Source organism: Aotus nancymaae, unplaced genomic scaffold (assembly GCF_030222135.1).
Source record: "Aotus nancymaae isolate 86718 unplaced genomic scaffold, 86718_ANA_hifiasm-v0.15.2.pri h1tg000015l_0, whole genome shotgun sequence".
Lineage (NCBI taxonomy): Eukaryota > Metazoa > Chordata > Mammalia > Primates > Aotidae > Aotus > Aotus nancymaae.
The window spans coordinates 2922927-2948591 of NW_026988426.1; the positions used below are offsets into that span (position 1 = coordinate 2922927).

Consider the following 25665-nt stretch of genomic DNA (forward strand, 5'->3'; position numbering starts at 1 on the left):
CATCCAAAGCAAAGTTCTCACATCACCTCACAAATGAAGGGAAGTACTGTTGACAGAATGATCTGCAAAGAGGTATCTTCCTACATTCTATGGAAAGCAATGCAGAGCTTTTGCCTCCTGGTCTCAATTCTCTAACTTGCCAACATGCTATGTGTCCTGGTAAAACAATTGAAAAATACAGCCTGTAATCCCAGCCACTCAGGAGGCTGAGGGCAGGAGAACTGCTTGAGACCAGAGTTCAAGACCAGCCTGGGCAACACAGCAAGACCCTGTCTCTACAAAAATTAAAAAAAAAACTAGCCAGGCGTGGCAGTGCCTGCCTTTAGTCACAGCTACTCAGGAGGCTGAGGTAGGAGGATCGCTTGAGCCCAGGAGTTTGAGGCTGCAGTGAGCCACAATCACACCACTGTGCTCCAGCTTGGGTGACAGAGCAAGGCCCCATCTCTAAAAATGAAAATTAAAAAACTGAAACATACATTCTGTTTGATTTTATAATCTCTCCTTTTGAATTGTGTCTTTGTATAATAGAAAGACTGGCACAAGCATTTTGGTGTACAGAGATACAAAAATGTTCACTGAATCAATCTCTATGAAAAATCAGAAACAACCTAAACAAGCATCATCAAGGAGTTAATTAACTACAGTATACCCATATCGCAGCAGAATGACAAAAAATAAGGCAGTGTGTACTGACTGAAAAAGACAATCACAATATGCTAAGTAGAAGTCAGTTACAGGACCAGGCATGATGGTTCACGGCTATAATCCCAGCACTTTGGGAGGCTGAAGTGGGAAGGTGGCTTGAGCCCGGGAGTTTGAAACCAGCCTAGGGAACACAGAAGGACCCATTTCTTTACAAAAAAATACAAAAATTGGCTGGGCATGGTAGCACGGGTTTGGAGTCTCAGCTACTTGGGAGGCTGAGGTGGGAGGATCCACTGAGCCTGGGAGATCAAGGCTGCAGTAAGTTGAGATTGTGCCAGTACATTCCAGCCTGGGTGAAAAAGCAAGACCCTATCTCAATTAAAACAAACAAAACAAAACAAAACAAAACAAAAAACAAAAAACAGCTGGGCGCAGTGGCTCATGCCTGTAATCCTAGCACTTTGGGAGGCCAAGGTGAGCAGATCACCTGAGGTTGGGAGTTCGGGACCAGCCTGACCATCATGGAGAAAGCCTGTCTCTACTAAAAATACAAAATTAGTCGGGCATGGTGGCGCATGCCTGTAATCCCAGCTACTTGGGAGGCTGAGGCAGGAGAATCACTTGAACCCGGGAAGTAAAGGTTGCAGCCTGAGCAACAAGAGCGAAACTCTGACTCAAAAAAAATAAAAATTTAAATTAAAAAAAATTTTTTTTCAACCACATACAATTCTGTATTACTTGCATGCTGTACATTCTATATTACTTGCTTTCATTATATTAATTTATGAATTTATCTTGAAAATTATTCCAACAGTTATAAACACATGAATTTAAAAGGAGTCTGAACAGATATACAAACTGTAAATGATAGTTATCTCTGACAAAAAGTTCTACATTCCTATATTTTGCTAAGGCACATTTTTTTTGACCATAAGATGCAAAAAAAGGTAAGTTCTATTTTAAAAATTAAAAATTATGAAAAAATGTAATAAAGTTAAAATTAGCAGCCAGGCGCAGTGGCTCACGCCTGTAATCCCACCACTTTGGGAGGCTGAGGCAGGCGGATCACTTAAGGTCAGGGGTTCAAGACCAGCCTGGCCAACATCGGGAAACCCCCGTCTCTACTAAAAATACAAAAATTAGCTGGGTGTGGTGGCATGCACCTGTAATCTCAGCTACTTGGAGGGCTGAGGCAGGAGAATCACTTGAACCTGGGAGGCATAGATTGCAGTGAGCACCACTGCACTCCAGCCTGAAGGACAGAGTGAGAAGGCTCCGTCTAAAAAAAGAAAGTTAAAATTAGCACCAATTGCTTTACAAGTAAAAAAAGTTTTAAGCAGCATATGTTTAGGTAACTTTTTAGATTATAAAAAATACACGCACAAAATGAAAAAGCAAAAAGAAGACAGCAAAAAGTGCATGAGATCTCACATCCAAGGATAACCACTGAGAACATGAAAGTGTTGACTCTTCCAGCCTTCATACCATACACATTTAGGCCTGTTGCCTTGTTTTTATAAAACTGTAATCATATAATACAGTTTTTTAATCTGCTTTTTAAAGATAACAATTATACATTTAGCTGTTTCATTTGCATTCAAATTCATAAGGGTTACAATAACTCATTTCTCAGAAAATCAAGATAAATATTCTTATTAAAATAGAAGTATGTAAGTCCAGGCGCAGTGGCTCACACTTGTAATCCTAGCACTTTGGGAGGCTGAGGTGGGCGGATCACCTGAGGTCAGCAGCTCAAGACCAGCCTGGCCAGCCTGGACAACATGGGGAAACCTCATCTCTACTAAAAATACAAAAATTAGCCAGGCATGGTGGCGCATGCCTGTAATCCCAGCTACTTGGGAGGCTGAGGCAGGAAGATCGCCTGAACCTGGGAGGCAGAGGTTGCAGTGAAAAGAGATCGCGCCACTGCACTCCATCCTGGGGGACAAAGAGAGATTCTGTCTCTAAAAAATACAAAATAAATAAATAAATATATATGTATATATATATTTTTCCAGACAGGGTACCACTCTGTCTACCAGTCTGGAGTGCAGAGGTGACATCATAGTTCACTGCAGCCTTGAGTTCCTGGGCTCAAGTGATCCTCCCACTTCAGCTTCCCAAGTAGCTGGAACTACAGGTACATGCCACCATGCCCAGTAAAATTTTTAATTTTTTTTGTTTTTTTGAGACACAGCCTTGCTCTGTCGCTAGGTTGGAGTACGGTGGCATGATCTCTGCTCACTGCAACCTCTCCCTCCTGGGTTCAAACAATTCCCTGCCTCAGCCTCCAGAGTAGCTGGGACTACAGGCACAGGGCACCACACCTGGCTAATTTTTTTATATTTTTGTAGAGACAGGGTTTTACAACATTGGCCTGGATGACCTCGAACTCCTGACCTCATGATCCGCCTGCCTCGGCCTTCCAAAGTGCTGGGATTATGAGTGTGAGACACCATGCCAGGCCTTTTTAAAATTTTTCATAGAGACAGGGACTCACTGTGTTGCCCAGGCTTAATCAACACTATGTGATGAAAAGGAAAAACGTAAATCATCCTAAAGTTAAGTCTTTAATGGAAAGACGAAAATAAAGCATTTTTCTTTTATTTATTTATTTATTTATTTATTTTGATTTATTTTTTTTAAGATGGGGTTTCACCATGATGGCCAGGCTGGTCTTGAACTCCTGACCTCAGGTGATCCACCCACTTCGGCCTCCCAAAGTGCTAGGATTACAGGCATGAGCCACCACGCCCGGCAGCATTTTTCAATAAATTATGAGAAGAAAATCAACTGAAGAAGAAACATCTTTAGTAAATCTTTTGCTCATGTATAGTAATCAATACTCTCGAAAACCAGGATTAATTTACTGTACCTTCTTAATATTCCTTTGAAATTCCTTATGGCGCACAGGTAGTGTATAAAATAACTGCTGCACGCTGACTGTGGTCCCTCTGGGGCGGGGATAGGGGGTTTTCTGGATGATTTTCCCGTTGTGATCAAACACCAGTCGAGTCCCAACCTTCACCGATGCATGGCAGGTAGAAATAGTGACATTGCTGTGAGAGAATACCAGGGACGGTGGGTTCAGTTAGAGACCCATGATGCTGGACACTGACTACTCTTTTCTTCACTTGCTTTTCTCTCAAAACTTTCTTAAAAAGCTGATGATCCTCGAGGTGGGTGGATCGAGGTCAGGAGTTCGAGACCATCCTGGCCAACATGGTAAAACCCCATCTCTACTAAAAATACAAAAATTAGCCGGGAGTGGTGGCGCAAATCTGTAATCCCAGCTACTCAGGAGGCAGAGGCAGGAGAATTGCTTGAGCTTGGAACTCAGAGAGTGGGTAGGAGTTGCAGTGAGCTGAGATTGCACCATTGTACTCCAGCCTAGGCGACAGACCAAGACTCCATCTCACAAAAATAAAGAAAAACAAAAATGCTGATGATCCCTTTGAGATAATCAAGATCTAAACAGTTGAGGACTCATCATAAAACCTAAGGTTTGGCATCTAAAAGATAGTGAGACAGAGAGGGCTAAACATGCTTTGTTTTGATAAAAGTTTTGATTTTGTTTTTCAGCTTGAACTGCAAAACGATAAATGATCTCAAGATTTATTTATTCACAAATAGAGATTTCTGTTTTGTTACTACTCTTGGATCAAAATTTTTTAAAAGAATCCAAAAGATATTATAATTAAAATGTATATGTAGGACAGTGTGCGGTGGCTCATGCCTGTAATCCCATCCCTTTGGGAGGCCGAGGCGGACAGATCACTTGAGGCCAGGAGTTCAAGACCAGCCTAGCCAACATGGCGAAACCCCATCTCTACTAAAAATACAAAAATTAGCCAGGCGTGGTGGCGCACACCTATAGTCTCGGCTCCTCAGGAGGCTGAGGCACAAGAACCACTTGAACCTGGGAAGCAGAGACTGCAGTGAGCTGAGACTGTGCCACTGCACTCCAGCCTGGGCGACAGAGAAAAAAGAAATATATATATATATATATATATATATATGTAATTATTTACAAAAATTTAGAATCAATGATATAATTATATAGTGCTTTGGCGAAATGTTTCCCTAAAAGTTGATAATGAAAACTAATGTAACTATCATTTATTAATCTGTATGTTATGTTAAAATTGAGAAGTTACTGTTTTAATAAGGGAAAAAAATTTTTTGTACAATACTAGTTGCTTCATTTCATTCATTTATTGCTGACATTTCAGAAGTATTATGACTTAGATCGGCAGTGAGACAAAACAGAATTCAGAAGTTAGAAGCTGAGACACTGAGACACAGAACTGTAAACAGTAATGATCCTAATTACTTTTCAGAGAGGTTTTTTTTAAGGGTCAAGTGAATGGATAAAAATATTGCATCACCTCAGTGCACAAAGTGAGCTCAGAGCTTCCCCCCGAAAGCCAAAAGTTTCGACCTGAGTTAGGTCAGCAAAGTCCTGAATCTTCGATGTGTAATGTTTCAGAGCTGAAAGAGAGTATAAAGTAAGGACCACAATATCTCAAGTGCTATAGCAACGAATATACATGCTATCTACCACAGTAAGTGACTTTAAAAAACTGTTTTTGCGCCGGGCGCGGTGGCTCAAGCCTGTAATCCCAGCACTTTGGGAGGCCGAGGCGGGTGGATCACGAGGTCAAGAGATCGAGACCATCCTGGTCAACATTGTGAAACCCCGTCTCTACTAATACAAAAAAATTAGCTGGGCACGGTGGCGCGTGCCTGTAATCCCAGCTACTCAGGAGGCTGAGGCAGGAGAATTGCCTGAACCCAGGAGGCGGAGGCTGCGGTGAGCCGAGATCGCGCCATTGCACTCCAGCCTGGGTAACAAGAGCGAGACTCCGTCTCAAAAAAAAAAAAACTGTTTTTGCGTTTCCCAAGAGGTGCTACTAAAAATGCTGAGACATCTGGCCCAATTATTTTATAATAGGATTAGAAAAAGTCAACTTACTTAAGCCTTCGAAGTTTTCTTCTTCTACCCCACATCCATTGTCTGAAACTTCAATGAGATCCACTCCATAGTCCTTAAGCTTTAGATCTAAAAAGTTCAAAATATTTACGTATTTCTTCAAGATTGACTCATGCTAAAAGTTTTTATATTGATATAATAACATAGTGCATTTTTTTTTTTAGATGGAGTCTTGCTCTGTCACCAGGCTGGAGTGCAGTGGCACAATCTCAGCTTACTGCAACTTCCACCTCCCAGGTTCAAGCAATTCCCATGCCCCAGCCTCCAGAATAGCTGGGACTACAGGCATGCACCTCCACACCCCCACTAATTTTTTTTTTTTTTTTAGTAGAGACGGGATTTCAGCATGTTGGCCAAGATGTTCTCAATCTCTTGACATCATGATCCACCCGCCTCAGCCTCCCAAAGTGCTGGGATTACAGGCGTGAGCCACTGCACCTGGCCCATGTAATGCAAATTTAAGAGTTGTAACGATAGCTGTAGTTAAACGTACTAGTGTCATTTTGTATATTTCATTTTTTTTTAAAGTCCTTTCTGGTTATTTCCTAGCCCAGACTAAATAGTTCAGTTTTTTCGTTCTGTCCTCTTTTTTCTGCCCCCTAGGGCTAGTCGAGTGAAGCAGTTGCAGTGGAGAAGGAACAAAAAGAATCTGTAACTGGTTGTGATCAATTAGTTGTACACCATCACATTTGGACCAGAATTTTCTTTTGAAAGAAATTATGTTAATATAGCCATTAAAGAGAACAGGTTCTAGAATCAGATTTCCTGGATCCTATTTGATTAGCTTTATCATCTCAAAAAAAAAAAAAAAAAGAAAAAGAAAATTTCCTGTCCCTTAATTTCCTCATTTGTAAAATAGAGATAATGATCACTTCTAGCTCATAGTTATTCTGCAGATTAACGATTTTTTGTTTTTTATTTTATTATTTTCTTTTTATTTATTTTTGAAATGTAGTCTCGCTCTGTCACCCAGGCTGGAGTGCAGTGGCATGATCTTGGCTCACTGCAATCTCCAATTCCCAGGTTCAAGCGATTCTCCTGCCTCAGCCTCCTGAATAGTTGAGATTACAGGCATGCACCACCACAGCTGGCTAATTTTTGTATTTTTCGTAGAGACATGGTTTCACCATGTTGGTTAGGCCAGTCTCAAACTCCTGACCTCAAATGGTCAGCCCACCTCAGCCTCCCAACGTGCTGGGATTCCAGACATGAGCCACCACTCCAGGCCTATTTTATTTATTTTCTTTTTATTGTCTTTTTTTTTTTAATCGAAGGTCCCTTAGTGGTCCTGCTTCCATGAGTAGCAGTGACCAGGGGAAAAGGGAGAGAAAGCAGCTGGCACAGGGAGGGGTCATCTCCACAACATTCCATTTATACACAGGACTAAACAGACAAGCACAGAGTCACTATTGCGGTTAGAAGTTGGCAGCATGGGAAGGGGGAGGAACAAGTGGGGACTGGGGATGTTGTTAAAAAAAAATACAGGCTCCCCCTACAACTGGGGGACCTGAGGGGAACTTGGTCTGCTTCAATCTAAGAAGAATCAGAAGATCAAAAGCAGTTTGGGAAGGCTAGAACCATTAGGGATGGAGGGAGGAGAAAAATCCAGGGGGTGGGGGGGTCTGTTTGGCAACTGGGTTGAAGGGATTGCCCTCCCCCTGCTGGGATCCCCCCAGCCCCTCTGGTCTGGCAGGAAGGGGGCAGCCTGCAACCCCCAAGGGCAGGTGTGGGGCTGCCAGATGCTCCAGGCAGAGGGCCAGAAGGGGCTCACAAAGGCTTGCCCTCCAGGGAGATGACGGCACTGCCTCCCAGCTTCTCTGCCAGGGTGCAGCAGTCCTTGACCTCCTCTTAGCAGTTTGCTTGCAATTCATGCTTGATCCCTGTCAGCTTCTTCTTGATGGCGTCCTTGGAGCTGGCATAGATCATTTTGCTCTTAAAGGGCACAGACTCAGAAGCCCAGAAGATAAAACACCAGGTCCTCCTTCTTGCTCTCCTTGGTCTCGTAGGTTGCAACATAAAGGGTGCAGCGGCAGTCCTTATCTGGCAGCATCTTGACAAAGGTGGCATAGGGGTCGTTGACAGTTTGGCCCACATCGCCCGCCAGGATCTCCTTGCCCTCCTCCAGGATGATGTTCTTCTTGTCCTCACTCAGGCAGAAGAGCACAGCCTTCTTGCACTTCTTCACCTCCTCCGGCGTTGAAGACTTACGCACCTTCATGTCATTGAACACCTTGATGACACCATCAGAGAGAGCCACACCAGAGGCCATGTTTCCGGAAGCGAAAAGGAGAGGGCAAGGAAAGCCGCAGAAGAAGAGAGCACTGCAGCCGCTGCCGGGACCCGACTCTATTTATTTTTTTAGTAGCAACGAGGTCTCACTATGTTGGCCAAGTTGATCTTGAACTCTTGGCCTCAAGCAATCCTCCCACCTCGGCCTCTCAAAGGGCAAGGATTACAGGTGTGAGACACCACACCCAGCTATTCTACAGCTTAAATCAGATATTTCTGCGTAATTCTTAGCAAAACACCTGCCTGGCACACCATAAGAACACAATAAAAGCTGTTATTATTACTACCTAGCTAAGTACTAGGCACATAATGGGTGCTAACTTTAACTTAAAAATAATAATTTATTACTACATCAATACTTGATTGTCTTCTTTCAATAACAAATGTTTCTTGAATATAACAACATATGCTGATTATTTCTTGTGGCTGAAAACTCTCCCAAACTTACCAATATTAGTGGCACCAGCATCCAGACTGTTTTCTACTAACTCCTTCACTGCAGTGCTTAGACTCAGTACCACCTGCCCAGAGCAAATCTGGTGGACTGACTTCCGATCGATAGGTCTGATGGCCTTAGCAGGTTCTGTACTAAAGAAATCAGTTACAAGAAACAAAGCAAGTATTCAGCTATATATTTTCATCCTGATTTTAACTGTGGGAACTGACTCAACACTGTAAATAGTTTATGGGTCAAATCTATTCATTTATTGTATTAACAAATGCATTTATTTATTTATTATTTATTTATTTTGAGACGGAGTCTCACGCTGTCACCCAGGCTGCAGTGCAGTGGTGCAATCTTGGCTCACCACAACCTCCCTCACCTGGGTTCAAGCAATTCTCCTGCCTCAGCCTCCTGAGTATCTAGGATTACAGGCACCTGCCACCTGGCCCAGCTAATTTTTGTAGTTTTTAGTAGAAATGAGGTTTCACCATCTTGGCCAGGCTGGTCATGAACTCCTGACCTTGTGATCCACCCACCTCAGCCTCTCAAAGTGCTCGGTATTACAGGCATGAGCCACCAGGCCTGACCAACAAATACATTTATATATCCAGAAATAGAAACATTGTTTTACAATCCTTAAACATGTACCCAAAATAATTCTGGAGAGACACTTCAAATTCAACAGATACTTACTATCTAATTATACTAGGACCCACATGGAGAAAATACACATTGTATCCCTCAAATTACCAAAATCTTTGGCAACAATGGTGTCTTCTTTCTTGAAAAGTGAAAGCATGACCAGGTGTGGTGTCACATGCCTGTAATCCCAGCACTTTGGGAGGCTGAGGCGGGTGGATCATTTGAGGTCAGGAGTTCGAGACCAGCCTTGCCAACATGGGTAAACACCATCTCTACTAAAAATACAAAAAATTAGCCAGGCGTGGTGGTAGATGCCTGTAATCCCAGCTACTCCAGAGGCTGAGGCAGGAGAATCGCTTGAACCTAGGAGGCCGAGATTACAGTGAGCCAAGATTGCATGTTGCACTCCAGCCTGGGCGACAAGCGAAACGCCACCAAAAAAAAAAAAAAAAAAAAAAGTGAAAGCAACATTTCCACATAATTCGAAAAACCATGAGTATGCTGAGAGTATGCTGGGAAATACACAGTGTCTGAGTCAAAATCATCTCAGAAATTGCATACCAGTTATGTAACTATTCCTATACATATTCCTGTGTAGTTGTCTTTGATACCCCACCCCAAATTCAAGCTGCCAGCTGCTGTTTCAGCAAAGACCCTCAAAGTTCTTGCCGTACTAGCTTTAAGAGTTTTTACAACGGTTTTATCTCCCCTTACTCCCTGCTCCAATCCATCCTCTACCACCACAGCTATTTTTGAAATCACAAATCTGGTCAAATAAATTTTCTGCTTAAAAATTTACTAGTGCCCCACTTCCTACTATATGAAATTTAAAATCTACTCATCACTGGGCCTAAAACTAATCTCTCTAATCCTTTCCCTTCATCAAGTCCTCTGCATTATTTTTTTATTACTTTTTTTTTTTTTTTTTGAGACAGTGTCTCGCTCTGTTGCCCAGGCCAGAGTGCAGTGGCACGATCTCTGCTCACTGCAACCTCCACCTCCCAGGTTCAAGCGATTCTCCTGCCTCAGCCTCCCAAGTAGCTGGGATTACAGGCGCCCACCATGACACACAGCTAATTTTTGTATTTTTAGTAGAGATGGGGTTTCACCATGTTGAACAGGCTGGTCTCGAACTCCTGACCTCAGGTGATCCGCCCACCTCAGCCTCCCAAAGTGTTGGGATTACAGGCATGTGCCACCACACTTGGTCATGCTTTTGCTTTTCAAGAAACACCATTGTTGCCAAAGATTTGGGTAATTTGTAATTTGAGGGATACAATAAAAAATGTAGGGGCCATCCCCTACATTTTTAGCACAGTGACTATTTCCTGAACATCATAAGTGCTTTTAGACACCACAGTGTATAAGCAGGTCTCTCTAAACTGCTCTCCCCTTCCTCCTCTGCCCAACCAACGTCTGCTCATTCAAAGAATGTATCCCGTGTGTTCATTTACTTAGCAATTTCCAGTAAACAGTTTAATTGATAACTTGGTAAGAGAAGGCAGGAAATCTCCATGAAAGGAAAATCGCTGGGTATTTCCTCCAGCATCTAACACATCATAGACCTTCAATAAATCCTTGTGAAATAAACCTCTTTACTCTTCATTCTACCTAAGAATCTCACCTAAGTTTGTCTACCATGTGAAAACTGCAGATGACCTCACAGAAAATGGAAAGCATCTCTAAAAATAAGTTTATTTGGCAACACACCACAGGCTACAGGTCTGCTTCTGGTATTTATTCTGAGGAGGGAGTGCATTTAGATACAGACCACACATTTATTTAAATGTCTCAAAACATTTAAATGTAGTTACATAAATATATCTAATATATTTGAAATACAGGGAGCAAATTCGTGTTTACAAATCTGACATGGAATCCATCTGTGCTAGCCAAGATTCGGTGCAGCTCACCAGCCAGAAATCACATACCCTAACAGGCACTGCATTTTTTAAAACTGCGCGGCTATGCAAATTAGAATGTGTCTGGACGCTGCACCTCCCCCAGAATAACCTCAATTAAAAAAAAAAAAAAAAAGCTAGGCATGGTGCATCACGTCTTTAATTCCAGAACTTTGATAGGCCGAGGCGGGCAGATTGCTTGAGCTCAGGAGTTGGAGATCAGCCTGGGCAACACTGCGAGAGCCCCGTCTCTACAATAATAATAATAATAATAATAATAAAATTAAATAAAATAATATAAAAATAAAAGGGGAGAGAAAACAGGGAGAAAGAAAATGCAGTCTATGGGGATTTCACTATCCAGCTCCAAGTCCACGGCCCTCTGATGAGAAGTAGGCAGGGCCTGCCTGGGACAGGCCGAACCCAACTCCTCACGGGGCAGAATCTTTTGCCCGCAGCCCAGAGCCCGGAGGAGTTCGCCGGGCCTCAAGGCGCATCCAAAGGGCGCCGAGTGGCGGGGGCGCTAAGGACGTCGCTCCGGGGCCTCCACACGGCGGCCTCGCCACGCGCCTCGGCCATGTTCCCCCTATTTCCAGGGAAGCTGGAACGCCGTGGGTCTCAAGGAGGGCGCGCGCGAGGGGAGACCGCGAGCCCCGCTCACCTCGAGCCCTCAGCTCGCTCCATGGATGCAACAACCGATCCGCCTCGGGGACTGGGAAAGTTCTCTTCAGGGCTCCCACAGGCGCCCCGCCTCCTGGCCTCCCATTGGCTGCTTTCGACATTGTGCTCCACCCTTCCCGGGCGGGGCAGCAAACTACTTCCCGTCTCTCCTTCTCGTCTATTGGCTCTGTCAAAGGTCGAGTGCGTGGCGTCAAAGAACCTGGGCCAATCAGAGCACCCCGGACTGCGTTTTCCCGAACGCCCGCAGCAGGGTCAGAAAGGAGGTGGCCACCGTCAGTCGTGGCCTCTGACGGTTTCTGAACGTTGGTTTCTGGCAGCGCCACTCCCTCTTGCTTTGGTTCCGCGATGCCTATGTACCAGGTAAAGCCCTATCACGGGGGCGGCGCGCCTCTCCGTGTGGAGCTTCCCACCTGCATGTACCGGCTCCCCAACTTGCACAGCAGGAGCGGCGGCTCTGCGCCGGGCGCAGGCCACGTGCAGGTAGGAGCGCGGGGTGGGGCTGCCCAGTGCGCAGGCGCGGCGGCCGACTGCTGGCCGGAGTTTCCCCAGTCCTGAGCGAGTGCGTCCCATCCGGTTCGCGGCCCCACCTGGCCTCTGTGCCGGACGGCCTGGGACTCACTCACACTTTTGTCCTTTAAAGATCTATCCAGGCCGGGCTCCGTGGCTCACGCCTGTAATCCCAGCACTTTGGGAGGCAGAGGCGGGCGGATCTCCAGAGGCCAAGAGTTCGAGATCAGCCTGACCAACATGGTGAAACCTCATCTCTACTAAAAATATAAAAATTAGCCCGGCGTGGTGGCGGGCGCCTGTAATCCCAGCTACTCCGGAGGCTGAGGCAGGAGACTCCCTTGAACCTAGGAAGGCGGGGTTTGCAGTGAGCCACGATTGCGACCCTGCACTCCATCCTGGGCAACGACGAGAACAAAACTCCATTTCAAAAAAAAAAAAAGATCTATCCAGGCCGGGCGCGGTGATTCATGCCTGGAATCCCAGCACTTTCGGAGACCGAGGTGGGAGGATCGCTTGACCCCTGAGAGTTTGAGATCTGCCTGAGCAACATAGCAAGACCCCTGTCTCTATTTTTAAAATGTTCTAATTAAAATAAAAATCTATCCTTATTTTTTCTTTTTTTCATATATGGCTGCTTAAACTTTTTAGTTCAGAGATTCTACCCTCTGAAAAGTGAATAGCACATAAATGCTCATTTTGAGGAATTATAAAGCGAACCCCAGCGTCACCACGGCCCAGGTTGACACATGTCACTGCTCCATTCTTTCCACTTAAACCTTTGCCCTGGAGGTCTTGATTTTTATGATAATTATATCCTGCTTGTCTTATTATTTTGTCAACTAAGTATGTGTCCCTAAACAATATAGTCTGTTTTTATTTTGTTTTGTTTTTTATACGGAGTCTCACTCTGTCACCCAGGCTGGAGTACAGTGGCGTGATCTCCGTTCACTGCAACCTCCACTTCCCAAGTCAGTTCTCCTGCTTCAGCCTCCTGAGTAGCTGCGATTACAGGTGGCGTCCATTGCACCCAGCTAATTTTTGTATTTTTAGTAGAGATGGGTTTCAGGCTGACCTTAAGCGATCCACCCACCTTGACCTCCCAAAGTGGGAGACAGGTGTGAGCCACTGCACCCGGCCCCTAAACAATATAGTCTTAATATAGGTAAGCATGCAGTATATATTCTGATGTGTCTGGCTTTTTTTTTTTTCTAATGTAGAGATGGGGGTCTCACTACATCTCTAAATAAAAGGTGGTTATGGAGATCCAAGGTGATCTCAATCTCCTGGCCTCAATCGACCCTCTAACCCCAGCCTCCCAAAGTCCTGGGGTTACAAACAGGAGCCCTGGGTGCCCAGCCCTGGCTTCTATTTTGTAGACATGATTTTAAGAGTCATTTTATTGTAACAATGGAAGTATTCACCTTCTCTATAGTATACTGTTCCGTTGCATGACTCTGCACCATATACTTACCATTCTACTTGCTCAGGGACACTGGATTGCTTTCCGTTTTAACCTGCTATGAATGATTCTGCAGTGAATACTCTTATACAGAGGAGCAGGCATGGGATATGTACTAATGAATGAGACTTCTGGCTTAGGGGCCAGTCTGGCTTCCACTTTGCTAAATTTTTTTCCAAAGTAGTTATACTGGTTTATGCTCTCACCGGCAGGGTAGAAGACTCTGTGATGTTTGCACCCTTCCCAAAGCTGGTGGGTGTGGTGTGGTATTCTAAGGTAGTTTCAATTTGGGTTTCTCCAGACTTCTCTAAGTTGAGGACCTTTTTTCATGTTCACTGGCTGCTGTGATTTCCCTTTTGTAATGTACCTGCTCAAATCTTTCAGTCTTTTCTGATGGCAAACATACATCCCATGTTTCCAGCAGGAGAAATGGGTTGTCTATTCTGACACAAGATGGGTGAATCGGTAACTTTTCTGGTCTGTTTTCCCACTGCTTTTTTTTTTTTTTGGAGACGGGAGTCTTACTCTTGCCCAGGCTGGAGTACAATGGCATAGTCTCGGCTCTCGGCCTCCTGGGTTCAAGTGATTCTCCTGCCTCAGCTTCCCGAGTAGCTGGGATTACAGGCATGTACCACCATGCCCTGCTAATTTTGCATATTTTGTATTGTTAATAGAGACAGGGTTTCTCCATGTTTGGCCAGGCTGGGCTTGAACTCCCGAACTCAGGTGATCTGCCCGCCTCAGCCTCCCAAAGTGCTGGGATTACAGGTGTGAGCCGCCTTGCCTGGCCTCCCACTGCTTGTTTTCCTTCCGTTTTCTTTAATGGCTTTCTGCCTAGATCAGGAGGAAGCGACTGTCCTTCCTCCTGAAACCAGTAACACAACTGTTATTTCAGTACAGAGCTAAGACAGAAATAGCGGACATGGTTCAGTGGTCCCTGCCTTGGAAACAAGCCCAGTACTCCTTCAACTACACAGTCCCATGAGACCAGAAAGACAACCCAGGTTGGAGAATGTCACCTCTCACTGAAGACCAAGTTTTGCAGGGTTTTTTGGTTGGTTGGTTTTGTCTCTGCTGCCTAACTTCCTTTGGGCTCTTATTTGTGAACTTAGAAGACATGTAATCTCACTTTTCTAGCAATTTCTCTAGGAGATGATAACAATGTGGACAGACAAATAATTAGCAGTAAAACATCTTTGCCAGGTGCGGGGGCTCACGCCTGTAATCCCGGCACTTTGGGAGACCAAGGCAGGAGGATCACTTGAACCTAGGATTTAAAAGCCAAACTGGGCAACACAGTGAAACCCCATCTTTACAAAAAGTACAAAAATTAGCCAGGTGTGGTGGCATGAGCTGATAGTCCCAGCTACAAAGGAGGCTGAGGTGGGAGGATCACTTGAGCCCAGGAAGTCAGGGTTGCATTGAGCTGTGATCGTGCCACTGCACCCAGCATGGGCAACAGAGTGAAACCCTGTCTCAAAAAAAAAAGGCGGGTGCAGTGGCTCACAGCTGTAATCCTAGCACTTTGGGAGGCCGAGGCGGGCAGATCACCTGAGGTCAGGAGTTCAAGACCAGCCTGACCAATATGGAGAAACCCCGTCGCTACTAAAAATATAAAAATTTAGCTGGGCGTGGTGGTGCATGCCTGTAATCCCAGATACTTGGGAGGCTGAGGCAGGAGAATCACTTGCACCTGGGAGACAGAGGTTTCGGTGAGCTGAGGCCACGTCATTGCACTCCAGCCTGGGCAACAAGAGTGAAACTCTGTCTCAAAAAAAAAGGAAACAAGCAATCAAGCATCTCCAGGGTAAATGAGAGCAACATGAAGAATAAGCTGCTTATAAATACATATAAATTAAATTGATAAAAACAGTATACCACATCACAATCCAGTCCCAGCAAGGAAAACAACAGGCCAACATTAGAAGGTACCAATGACATAAAACAGATCTTGAACATTTTATTATTCAGATCACAAAGGACTAGATCAAGCTGCACTCAGAGCTTCTAAATCACAAGCCATGTTACTCAAACAGTGCTTCAGACATTCTTCATTCCTGACCGAGTTTTTTGTTTTTGTTTTTGAGGTGGAGTCTCTCTCTGTCACTTAGGCTGTAGTGCAGTGGTGCGATCTCGACTCTGCAACCTCTGCCTCCTGAGTTCAAGTGATTCTCCTGCCTCAGCCTCTCGAGTAGCTGGGATTACAGGTGCTCACCGCCATGCCCAGCTAATTTTTGTATTTTTAGTAGAGATGGGGTTTCACCATGTTGGCTAGGCTGGTCTTGAACCCCTGACCTCGAGTGATCTGCCCCTCTCGGCCTCCCAAACTGCTGGGATTACAGGCATGAGCCACTGCCCCTGGCCTTGACTGAGCTTTGAATCCAGCTGATGCATTTTTGGCCCTATTGGAGCAGACATCCTACTGTCATTTGTAAAAATTAGCAAGCTTACACACAAACAAGATTGGAAATATGACTCAAGACTTACCATTAAGTAACAGAATATTACACAGGTAGTAGCCCTCCGTGTCATACATCTTGCTTTCAAACTTATTTTCAGTCAGCACCTGATAATTTTTTTTTTTTTTTTTTTTTTGAAATGGCATCTTGTTCTGTCACCTGACTGGAGTGCAGTGGTGCATTCTTGGCCCACTGTAACTTCTGCCTCCTGGGCTCAAATGATTCCTCTGCCTCAGCCTCCTGAGTAGCTGGGACTACAGGCGCATGACATCTAGCCCGGCTAATTTTTATTGTATTTTAGTAGAAACAGGGTTTCACCACGTTGGCCAGGATGGTCTCCATTCCTGACCTCGTGATCCGCCTGCCTCAGCCTCCCAAAGTGCTAGGATTACAGGCTTGTATGACCGCACCCAGCCCATAATGTCTTCTTTTAAAGGGTGGGAGGCTTGGTGAATGCATGGCAAATGATCAAATTTAAACAACACTGGTCTGATGGGAGAGGAAATGAACATTTGGCTGTTGGTTTGTTTAGGAAGAGCCTAACCCGTCTCTGCAAGCTCTTGAGTTCCGCCAAGATGATATTTTAAAACGTTTGTATGAGTTGAAAGCTGCAGTTGATGGTCTCTCCAAGATGATTCAGACACCAGACGCAGACTTGGATGTAACCAACATAATCCAAGCTGATGAGCCCACAACTTTAACCACCAATGCGCTGGACTTGAATTCAGTGCTTGGGAAGGTAAGTTGTTTTGAAAACTGAAACATCATTGTGTGCTGGGTGGTTAGTGTAGGGAAATTGTGCTACTGTGATTAATGCTTTGGCTTTCTAGTTTCCAAAGGCAGAGCAAAAAGCATGTTCATGTTTTTTCTTCTCTAATTGAGTGTTCCTTTGCACAGAACAGATTCCCAAGGCAGGAGTGAAGTCAGAACAAGCTCTAAAGCCTCTTAACTTCTCAGGCGGACTAGAGGACAGGGAGGATCTGTAGGCAGAGGAGGAGTCAAAAGAGTTACAGCCTCTGCCAGTCCAGGCATGGGTCCAGCAGCCTCCAAGCCCTGGAAGAACAGATCTCAGCTTGTTTGCTCAGTGTTCCCCAGAGGTTGAGCAGGGCAACCCAGATTCTCTTTGATAGTAGGCGGACTTTCAGAACCGTGGCTGCCCAAGCACAAAAATCCTAGCAATCCTTTTGAAATGCATGGCTTAGGCCAGTCACAGTCTCATATTTCAAATGCCTTTTGCTTGAATTCAGTTTGCTGTATTACAAGTAAGTTGCATCAGCCAGCTCTCATGATTGACGTTTACAGGCTCCAGCTAATTTAGGGGAGAATCTGACATGCAAAGAAAGACAATCTCATTTGTTACAACAAAGTGGTATTTATTTGAGGGTGCAAAAGCATTTGTCCCAAGCATCCCTACCAATAGCCTACTCTAGAATTGGTGATAGAATAGCACTTAAAGACCTAAAAAATGCAAGCATTGTTGTGGGGTCTTTCCCAGGGCTGGGGTGTTTTGGTAACCTCAGTACCTTCTGCATTCACATATTCCTTCCCCTGCTCCTTCATCCAGCCAGTACTTGGCATGCACTGAGGACTCAGATGAGACAAACCAGGCCCTCAGGGAGCCCAAGCCTAGCAGATGAGTTGTCGAGTACAAGAGGCTATGACAGTGGATTATTGGGGTACTGGGAGGCTTCTCAGAGCACGTGGTGCTCCGGATAAATTCTGATACCTCAGATGGCCCAGCATCAAGTAATACAATATGTTCAGGGACCTGCAAGGCATTCCGTGTAGCCTGACGTGTGGGACATTGGTCAGGAATGGCAGACAGTGGACAGAAAGCCAAGGAGTTTAGCCATGAGTGTTCACATCAGTGCATTCATTATTAAGAGTGATAGCATAGAAGAAATAAAGTCTTTATCTAAAAAGGCTGTCATGCATGGGTTTGGATTTATGGCAAGCCCACCCCCCTGGACCTGTCATAGTGCCCCATGCCAGAGCAAACCGTGGCCTCGAACCATTGCCTGGCCTCTGTACCCATGGGCCACTGGCACTGAAGTGGGTTGCACAGAGGGAGAAAACAAGGCTAATCAGTCCCGGCACTTCAGTTAATCCCTAGTATTTTAGAATCTCCCCACCCCTCACCACCAATGAGATCTTGAGCAAGACCCCTTCTTTTTTTTTTTTTTGAGACAGAGTCTCTCTTTCACCCAGGCTGGAGTGCAGGGGCACGATCTTGGCTCACTGCAACCTTTGCCTCCTAGTTCAAGCAATTCCCTTGCCTCAGCCTCCTAAGTAGCTGGGATTATAGGCACCTGCCACCACACCTGGCTAATTTTTGTATTTTAGTAGAGACAGGGTTTCACCATGTTGGCCAGGATGGTCTCAATCTCCTGACCTTGTGATCTGCCTGCCTCAGCCTCCCAAAGTGCTGGAATTATAGGTGTGAGTCACCTCGCCCGGCCAGCCAAGACCCCTTCTTTTAAGGGGTTCTTCATGGAAACATCTTAATGAACACAAATTGTCCGTGGTCAGGTGTTGGAAAAGATTCAGTAGCTGGAATAATTGCAGGTAAAAGGGACAAACAGAAACTATCATTCCCAGGCCAGGAGTTCGAGAACAGCCTGGGCAACATAGCAAAACCCCATCTCTACTAAAAATTAAAAAAATAAAAATTAACCAGGCATGGTGGCAGGCCCCTGAACCCAGCCACTCAGGAAGCTGAGGCAGGAGAATTGCTTGAACCTGGGAGGCAGAGGTGGCAGTGAGCAGAGATCATGCCACTGCACTCCAGCCTGGGCAACAGAGCAAGACTCCATCTCAAAAAGAAAAAAAAGTTTCATTCCTGATAATGTTGTTTTATTTGACAGTGAAGTCAACTTTTTATTTGTTGGGGGTAAGGGGGTGGAGTCAGCTCATATCCCAGCTTCACTCCATCCTGAGCGAGTGACCTTGGATAAGTTACTGGCTGTTGGATAAGTTACGGCTATAACGTGGAGATGATGCTAGTGCCTTCTTCATGGAAGTGGAGGAGTCAGAGAACCCTGGTTAGGCTCTTAGACTCGCACCCGGCACAGTGGCGCACGCTCCAATTACTGTTACTCGCTACACTGTCTCGGTCTTTCCCCAGGATTATGGGGCACTGAAAGACATCGTGATCAACGCGAACCCGGCCTCCCCTCCCCTCTCCCTGCTGGTGCTGCACAGGCTGCTCTGTGAGCACTTCAGGGTTCTGGCCACAGTGCACACGCACTCATCAGTCAAGAGTGTGCCTGAAAACCTGCTCAAGTGCTTTGGAGAACAGAATCCAAAACAGCCCCGCCAAGACTATCAGCTGGGATTCACTTTAATTTGGAAGAATGGTAAGTAGATGGGACTGAGTTCTGACCCTTGAACACCACGAGTTTGACCTCCATGGGTCCACTAAAATCTGGATTTTTTTTTTTTTACGTGAGACGAAGTGTCACTCTGTGGCCTCAACTCACTGCAACCTCTGCCTCCCAGGTTCAAGCGATTCTCCTACCTCAGCTTCCCAAGTAGCTGAGATTACAGGTGTGCACCACCATGCCCAGCTAACTTTTTTTGTATTTTTTTGGTCAGGCTGGTCTTGAACTCCATCTAACCTCGTGAGCCACCACCCCCGGCCTTGTGGATTTTTTTCAGTAAATACCTTGGAAAATTTTTTGGAGATCTGCAACAGTTGAAAAAACTGGCAGATAAACCACGTAGCCTAGAAATATCAAAACAAATAAGAAGCGTTGATGCATAAAATATTTACATACTAGTCTATTTTATCATTTGCTACCACAAAATGTACACAAATCTATTACAAAAGTTAAAATGCATCAAAACTTACACACTTACTATACATAGCACCACTTGCAGTTGAGAGAAATGTAAACAAACGTGAAGATGAGCATGGAATCCCAACTGCATAAAATTCACTATAGAACATACTGTACTGCTGTAATAATTTCACAGCCGCCTCAAGTGTGGGGTGTATCTGCTTCAAACACCATGTGATGCTAATCATCTCTGTGTGAGCAGTTCATTCATCTCTCCAGGAGATTGCACGTTGCAGTAAAAAGTGATCTCTTCAGGTTCTTGGGTATTTTTTGTGATGTTTTGGGTATTTTTCATGGTGCATTGCCATTAACCTTGACTAACACTGTGGGGCATTTACAAAGTGTCTCTTGTGATACGGAGAGTGCTCCCAAGAAGCAGAGAAAAGTCATGATATTACATGAAAAAGTTGAATTGCTTGGTATATACCGGAGATCTGCAGCTGCCACTTCAAGATAAATGAATTCAGTATAAGAACCATTGTTTAAAACAAGGGAAATTCAGCCGGGTGCAGTGGCTCACACCTGTAATCCTAGCACTTTGGGAGGCCAAGGCAGGTGGATCATGAGGTCAAGAGATTGAGACCATCCTGGCCAAGATGGTGAAACCCCATCTCTACTAAAATAGAAAAATTAGCTGGGCATGGTGGCACGCGCCTGTAGTCCCAGCTACTTAGGAGGCTGAGGCAGGAGAATCGCTTGAACCTGGGGGGCAGAAGTTGTAGTGAGCTGAGACTGTAACACCACAGTCTAGGACAGAGCAAGACTCTGTCTCAAAAAAAAAGCGGGGGAGGGAATTCATGAAGGCATCACTATAGCTACACCAACAGGTATAAAAACCTTGCACTTTTTGCAAAATACCTATTCACCTCTTATTGAAAATGCAGCTTTTGGCTGGGTGCAGTGGCTCACCCCTGTATTCCCAGCACTTTGGGAGGCTGAGGCAGGTGGATCACCTGAGGTCAGGAGTTCAAGACCAGCCTGATCAATATGGTGAAACCCTGTCTCTACTAAAAACACAAAAATTAGCCAGGTGTGGTGGCCTTCTCCTGTAGTACCAGCTACTTGGGAGGCTGAGACAGGAGAATTGCTTGAACCCAGGAGGCAGAGGTTGCAGTGAACCGAGACTGCGCCACTGCACTCCAGCCTGGGCTACAGAGTGAGACTCCATCTCAAAAAAAAAAAGAAAAGAAAATGCAGCTTTTCTGTGGGGTGCAGGATTACTGTTAGGAAGGCATACCTATAGACTCTCATATGATTTGAGAAAAAGGAAAATCATTACATGACAACTTGAAGCCAAAGGAAGGTGAAAGATCTAAAGCTGGAGAGTTTAATGCCAGCAAAAGATGGTTTGATAATTTTAGGAAGAGGTTTGGCTTTTAAAAATGTCAAGATAATAGGAGAAGCAGCTTCCACCAACCAAGAGGTAGCAGACAAGTTCCCAGATGCCATTAAGACAATCGTGGAGTGAAAGGATCTGTGTTGACAGGTTTTTAATGCAGACAAAACTGCCCTCATCTGGGGTGGGGGGGAAAAACACAAAGGGCATTTATCAGTAAAGAAGAGTGAGCCCCAGGATTGAAGGCAGGGAAGGCTAGGCTAATCCTCCTGTTTTGTGCAGGGAGCACTCTTACCTATAAAGCTGCTAACACCCGAGACTTAACGGGAAAAGATAAACATAGCCGCTAGTCTTTTGATTGTACAACGTCTGGACAAGAACCCTTTTTGTGGATTAATTCCATTGATGCCCGTAAGGGACACCTTTTAACATTCTTCAGTGCTCAGCCACTCAGAACCCTGAGTTAACACCAACGGTGTCAAAGTGGTCTACTTGTTCATAACACAATGTCACTATTTCAGCCTCTAGATCAGAAAGTCTTAAGAACCTTTGACGCTCATTACACACAGTACTCTATGAAATAACTGTAAGTGCTATGAAAGAGAACCCTGGCCAGGCGTGTTGGCACAAGCCTGTAACTCCAGCTACTCGGGAGTCTGAGGCAGAATTGCTTGAACCCCGGAGGCAGAGGTTGGGGTGAGCCTGGATCACGCCACTGAACTCCAGCCTGGGTGACAGAGCGAGACTACGTCTCAAAAAAAAAGAGAACCCTGATAGAACATCATGAAGAGTCTGGAAGGAGAGTCTGGAAGGATTATATCATTTAAGAGGCCATCATTGTATAAAAAGCTGTGAAAGCCATCACAGTGAAACAGTGAATTTGTGCCGGAGAAACCTGTGTCCAGATGTGCATGACTTCATAGGATTTACAACAGTCAATCAGGGAAACTAGTCTGGGTGTGGTGGCTCACGCCTGTAATCCCAGCACTTTGGGAGGCCAAGGTGGGTGGATACTTGAGGTCAGGAGTCAGAAACCACCCTGAACAACAAGGTGAAACTCCATCTGTTATTATTTTAAAAATAAATAAATAAATCAAGGAAACCATGAAACAGATCATAGATAGGGCAAAAGTGGGTGGTGAAGAGTTTCAGGATCCAGATCTTGGAGAAATTCAAGGGCTAACAGACACTGCACAGAGGAACTGACAGAAGACAACTTAATGGAGAGAAGTGCTTCCAGACCAGTGCCAGACAGTGAGGAAGAAGACCTAGAAGCAGCAGGGCTAGAAAACAGATTTCCATTAGACCGTCTGAGAGAGGGGTTCTGATCACTCAGGGCTGCTTTTGACTTTTTATGACCTGGAGTCTTCTATGATACAAGCACTGAAACTAAAGCAAACGGTAGAAGGATTCATACTGCATAGAACTATTTTTAGAGATATTAAAAAGCAAAAGGTCAAATTATGATGTGTTTCCCTAAAGTTACATCGACTATGCTTGCCTCTCCTCCTTTCCTGCCTCCCCTTCCACCTCTTCCACCTCTGCCACCCAAGACAGCAAGACCAACCCCTCTTCCTCAGTGGTGATGATCCACTTCAACATAATGAATAGTAAATTCATTATCTTTTTCCTTTTAAGAGGCAGGATATTGCTCTGTCACCCAGGCTGGAGTGCAGTGGTGTGATCATAGCTCACCACAGCCTCAACCTTCTGGGCTCAGGTGATCCTCCTACCTCAGCCTCCCAAGCAGCAGGGACTACAGGTGTGAGCCACCATGCCCAGCATCCTTATTGTTTTCTTAACATAAGTTTATCGTAAGAGTATAGCTTATAATATACAGACTAAACAAAACATGTGTTAATCAACTGTCATGGGTAAGGCTTCCCATCAGTAGTAAGCTATTAGTTAAGTTCTGAAGGAGTAAAAAGTTTTAGGTGGATTTTCACCTGCATAGCAGTGGGGCGCAGTGGCCTAACCCTCACATTGTTCAAGGGTCAACTGTACTATATGATATGTGCAACATGGTTTTGATAAGAGGCAGCAAGGGGTTAGGACATTCTGTAGCATACAGGCCATACAGCAATTTGCATCAGGTCAAATCTTCTAAGTCTAGAAAGCCTGTGGGGTTGTTGGAGAGGAAGAGCAGAGATGAAGCAACATGAAGATGCCCTTGTTCCTCTGCAAAATGTAGGGTTTCTGAGTGAGACACAGCTCAAGGGGGAATTGTGAGCCGTCAGAGGAAGGGGGTTGTCCAACCAGGCAAAGCAAGGAAGTCATGACTGTCCACCATCTTTCCCTCACATTCTAGAACTTACCATCATAGGGACACCAAAGTTACCTTCTCATATGGCCATATAAAGGTGGATGTCATATATTCACTATCCCATGGATGTATGCCTCTTCTGGTTATGTTTTTATGGAGGGAAGTGAGCTCATATCATTCATCCAGTGGTACCTTAACTGCCCTCAGCTTCACATAAGGGGAGCAATTATGAGGACTGAGAGCCTGGGAGATGCAACTCTTGGGTTTCCAGTCCTCAGCCCCTAGATCCTTAGGCAACAGGGATTGGAGCAGGTGGTCTGAGGTGCCTTCTAGCTTCAGAACTGTCATCAAATACCAGGAATGGCTCTTTGGTTACTTTTTAACAACATAGTTTGCACTTAAACCCTTTTCAGTATTAAGCATCTTGGAGACAGACTGAAAATGTGATGTTCTTGGAACCACCCTTTCCCGTGTCATCAGTTGTGGTTTTAGTGACTGTCCCCTTCCACACTGTGCAGGTACTTCCCTCAGGGCTACTCCTGTGATGTTACCTGGTGTGTGCTTTTTCTTTTCAGTGCCGAAGACTCAGATGAAATTCAGCGTCCAGACGATGTGCCCCATCGAAGGAGAAGGGAACGTTGCCCGTTTCTTGTTCTCTCTGTTTGGCCAGAAGCATAATGCTGTCAACGCAACTCTCATAGATAGCTGGGTAGATATTGCCATTTTTCAGTTACAAGAGGGAAGCAGTAAAGAAAAAGCCGCTGTTTTTCGCTCCATGAACTCTGCTCTTGGGAAGAGCCTGTGGCTCGCTGGGAATGAACTCACTGTAGCAGATGTGGTGCTGTGGTCTGTACTCCAGCAGACCGGAAGCTGCAGTGTGACAGTGCCAGCCAACGTGCAGAGGTGGATGAGGTCTTGTGAAAACCTGGCTCCTTTTAACACAGCCCTCAAGCTCCTTAAGTGAATTTCCATAACTGATTTTAAAGGGTTTAGATCTTAAGAATGGTGCTGTTTCATGCCTATTACCAGTTAAGGGACTTGTATTAAGATTCAAGGTCTTTTTATTTAGACCAGTTTTAAGTGTCAATAAAAGCATCATGTAATTTGTGGTTCTCATTTTATTTAAAATTCAGCAAAATCATGTGCCATCTACCATAATGACTGCCAACTCTATGACAAACCCTTTCTGGGATTCAAAAACCAATTCAGCTTGCTGCCCCTGAGAGATGTAATTGGCTAGGGAGTTGGGACAGGGCAGGGCAAAGGTGAGAAAGACATCTGAGCTGCCTTGAGATCATCTGGGGTGAGGAGTACAAAGTTTTGCAAGGGTGTGGTTTTGGGATGACAGTAAGTTGAAGGCGGAGAGAACAGATAAAAAGGTTGGAAGTTGCACACTGTATACTGTTAAGAAGTTGTGTTTTATCTTAGAGGCAGCAGCAGATTTGGAGCCAAGGAATGAAATGGTCAGGCGTCCTTCTGGTAATTAACATAGGTGGCAGCGTGAAGAGGGTAGGAAGACTGGCAGCTGTCAAAACTGGAACAGTCCAGTGAGTATATGCAGGCTTGGGCTTGGGCAGTGACGGGGGCAGGGAGCACAGGTCAATTTCCGCAGTAGAACCTTCTAAAGGAAGACCAGAGAGAGGGTCAACAGAGTTGAAAAGAGAAAGTAATTGAGGATGAGGTCAAAGTTTTTGGTTTCAGAGACTAGGCATATGGTAATATTTAGGTAGGAAATTGAGGAAAAGAAGCTGGTGGGGCAGAAAGGGAAGGAGCAGGAGCTTGGGGCACTCTTGCATCTTTAATAAATCTTGTAAAGGCTTACTAAATACAACTAAGAATTATATCAACTATACTCTAACAAAGATTAAAAATTTACATTCCAGTTAACTACCTTAAAGGTTTAAGTCCACTTTCATCCTACAGATACAGCCTGAGGAAGGCTAGACAGGTACGCCCCCATCCTTTCCATCATCCCTCACCCCTTTGTCTTGAGAAAGGAGGTTTAGCTGCTTCTTTAGTTCTGCAATTTCTTTTTCTTGCTCTATTATCTTCATCTGTAGGGTGAGGTTAACCTGTAAGGAGAAAATTTTAAACTCTATTAAAATAACTTACTACTTTTTTTTTTTTTTTTTTGAGCACTCTTGCTATTGCCCGGTCTGGAGTACAGTAGCAGGATCTGGAATCATTGCAACCTCTGCCTCCC

The 25665-nt window shown here is 44.9% G+C and overlaps 3 protein-coding genes, 1 non-coding gene and 1 pseudogene across 13 annotated transcripts in view; 2 read left to right on the forward strand and 3 right to left on the reverse strand.

Annotated features, from left to right (window-relative positions):
* Positions 1 to 12046, reverse strand: part of PMS2 (PMS1 homolog 2, mismatch repair system component) — a 46780-nt gene extending 34734 nt beyond the window's left edge. For 2 of the 8 annotated variants that reach the window (XM_064376444.1, XM_021671691.2), the window contains exons 1-5: positions 11577 to 12046; positions 8376 to 8515; positions 5621 to 5707; positions 5034 to 5136; positions 3521 to 3704 (exon numbers count right to left, since the gene is read on the reverse strand). In XM_064376444.1, the coding sequence (XP_064232514.1) occupies positions 3521 to 3704; positions 5034 to 5136; positions 5621 to 5707; positions 8376 to 8515; positions 11577 to 11599 (537 nt within the window). In that variant the 5' untranslated portion in view covers positions 11600 to 12046. Of the gene's footprint in view, positions 1 to 3520; positions 3705 to 5033; positions 5137 to 5620; positions 5708 to 8375; positions 8516 to 9122; positions 9270 to 11576 lie in introns of those variants that run through there. The other 6 variants (XM_021671693.2, XM_021671690.2, XM_064376442.1 and 3 more) reach the window with 6 other exon arrangements.
* On the reverse strand, positions 6631 to 7907 carry LOC105719430 (cofilin-1-like; annotated as a pseudogene).
* AIMP2 (aminoacyl tRNA synthetase complex interacting multifunctional protein 2) lies at positions 11833 to 24567 on the forward strand. Of its 2 annotated transcripts, none has more exons than XM_064376448.1 (4): positions 11833 to 12076; positions 16557 to 16763; positions 19149 to 19380; positions 24038 to 24567. In XM_064376448.1, exons 1-4 carry the CDS (start codon positions 11942 to 11944, stop codon positions 24424 to 24426), a joined length of 963 nt encoding a protein of 320 aa, XP_064232518.1. In that variant the 5' UTR covers positions 11833 to 11941; the 3' UTR covers positions 24427 to 24567. The 2 variants fall into 2 exon arrangements, with proteins under 2 accessions (XP_064232518.1, XP_064232519.1); XM_064376449.1 differs by having other exon boundaries at positions 11833 to 11956.
* LOC135275134 (small nucleolar RNA SNORA42/SNORA80 family) lies at positions 17956 to 18091 on the forward strand. Its single transcript, XR_010342850.1, has one exon. It is a non-coding gene; the product is annotated as a small nucleolar RNA SNORA42/SNORA80 family (small nucleolar RNA).
* EIF2AK1 (eukaryotic translation initiation factor 2 alpha kinase 1) overlaps positions 24563 to 25665 on the reverse strand; it is a 39520-nt gene continuing 38417 nt past the window's right edge. For both annotated transcript variants that reach the window (XM_064376447.1, XM_064376446.1), the window contains exon 15: positions 24563 to 25534. In XM_064376447.1, coding sequence (XP_064232517.1) covers positions 25403 to 25534 — 132 coding nt within the window. In that variant the 3' untranslated portion in view covers positions 24563 to 25402. The remainder of the gene's footprint in view (positions 25535 to 25665) is intronic.

Bases quoted from the DNA above. Each gene is read 5' to 3' on its own strand.
- AIMP2 (XM_064376448.1), top strand. From the start codon at position 11,942: ATGCCTATGTACCAGGTAAAGCCCTATCACGGGGGCGGCGCGCCTCTC. The intron at 12,077-16,556 runs GTAGGAGCGCGG...TGGTTTGTTTAG, and splicing joins CGGGCGCAGGCCACGTGCAG to GAAGAGCCTAACCCGTCTCT. The intron at 16,764-19,148 runs GTAAGTTGTTTT...GTCTTTCCCCAG, and splicing joins TGAATTCAGTGCTTGGGAAG to GATTATGGGGCACTGAAAGA.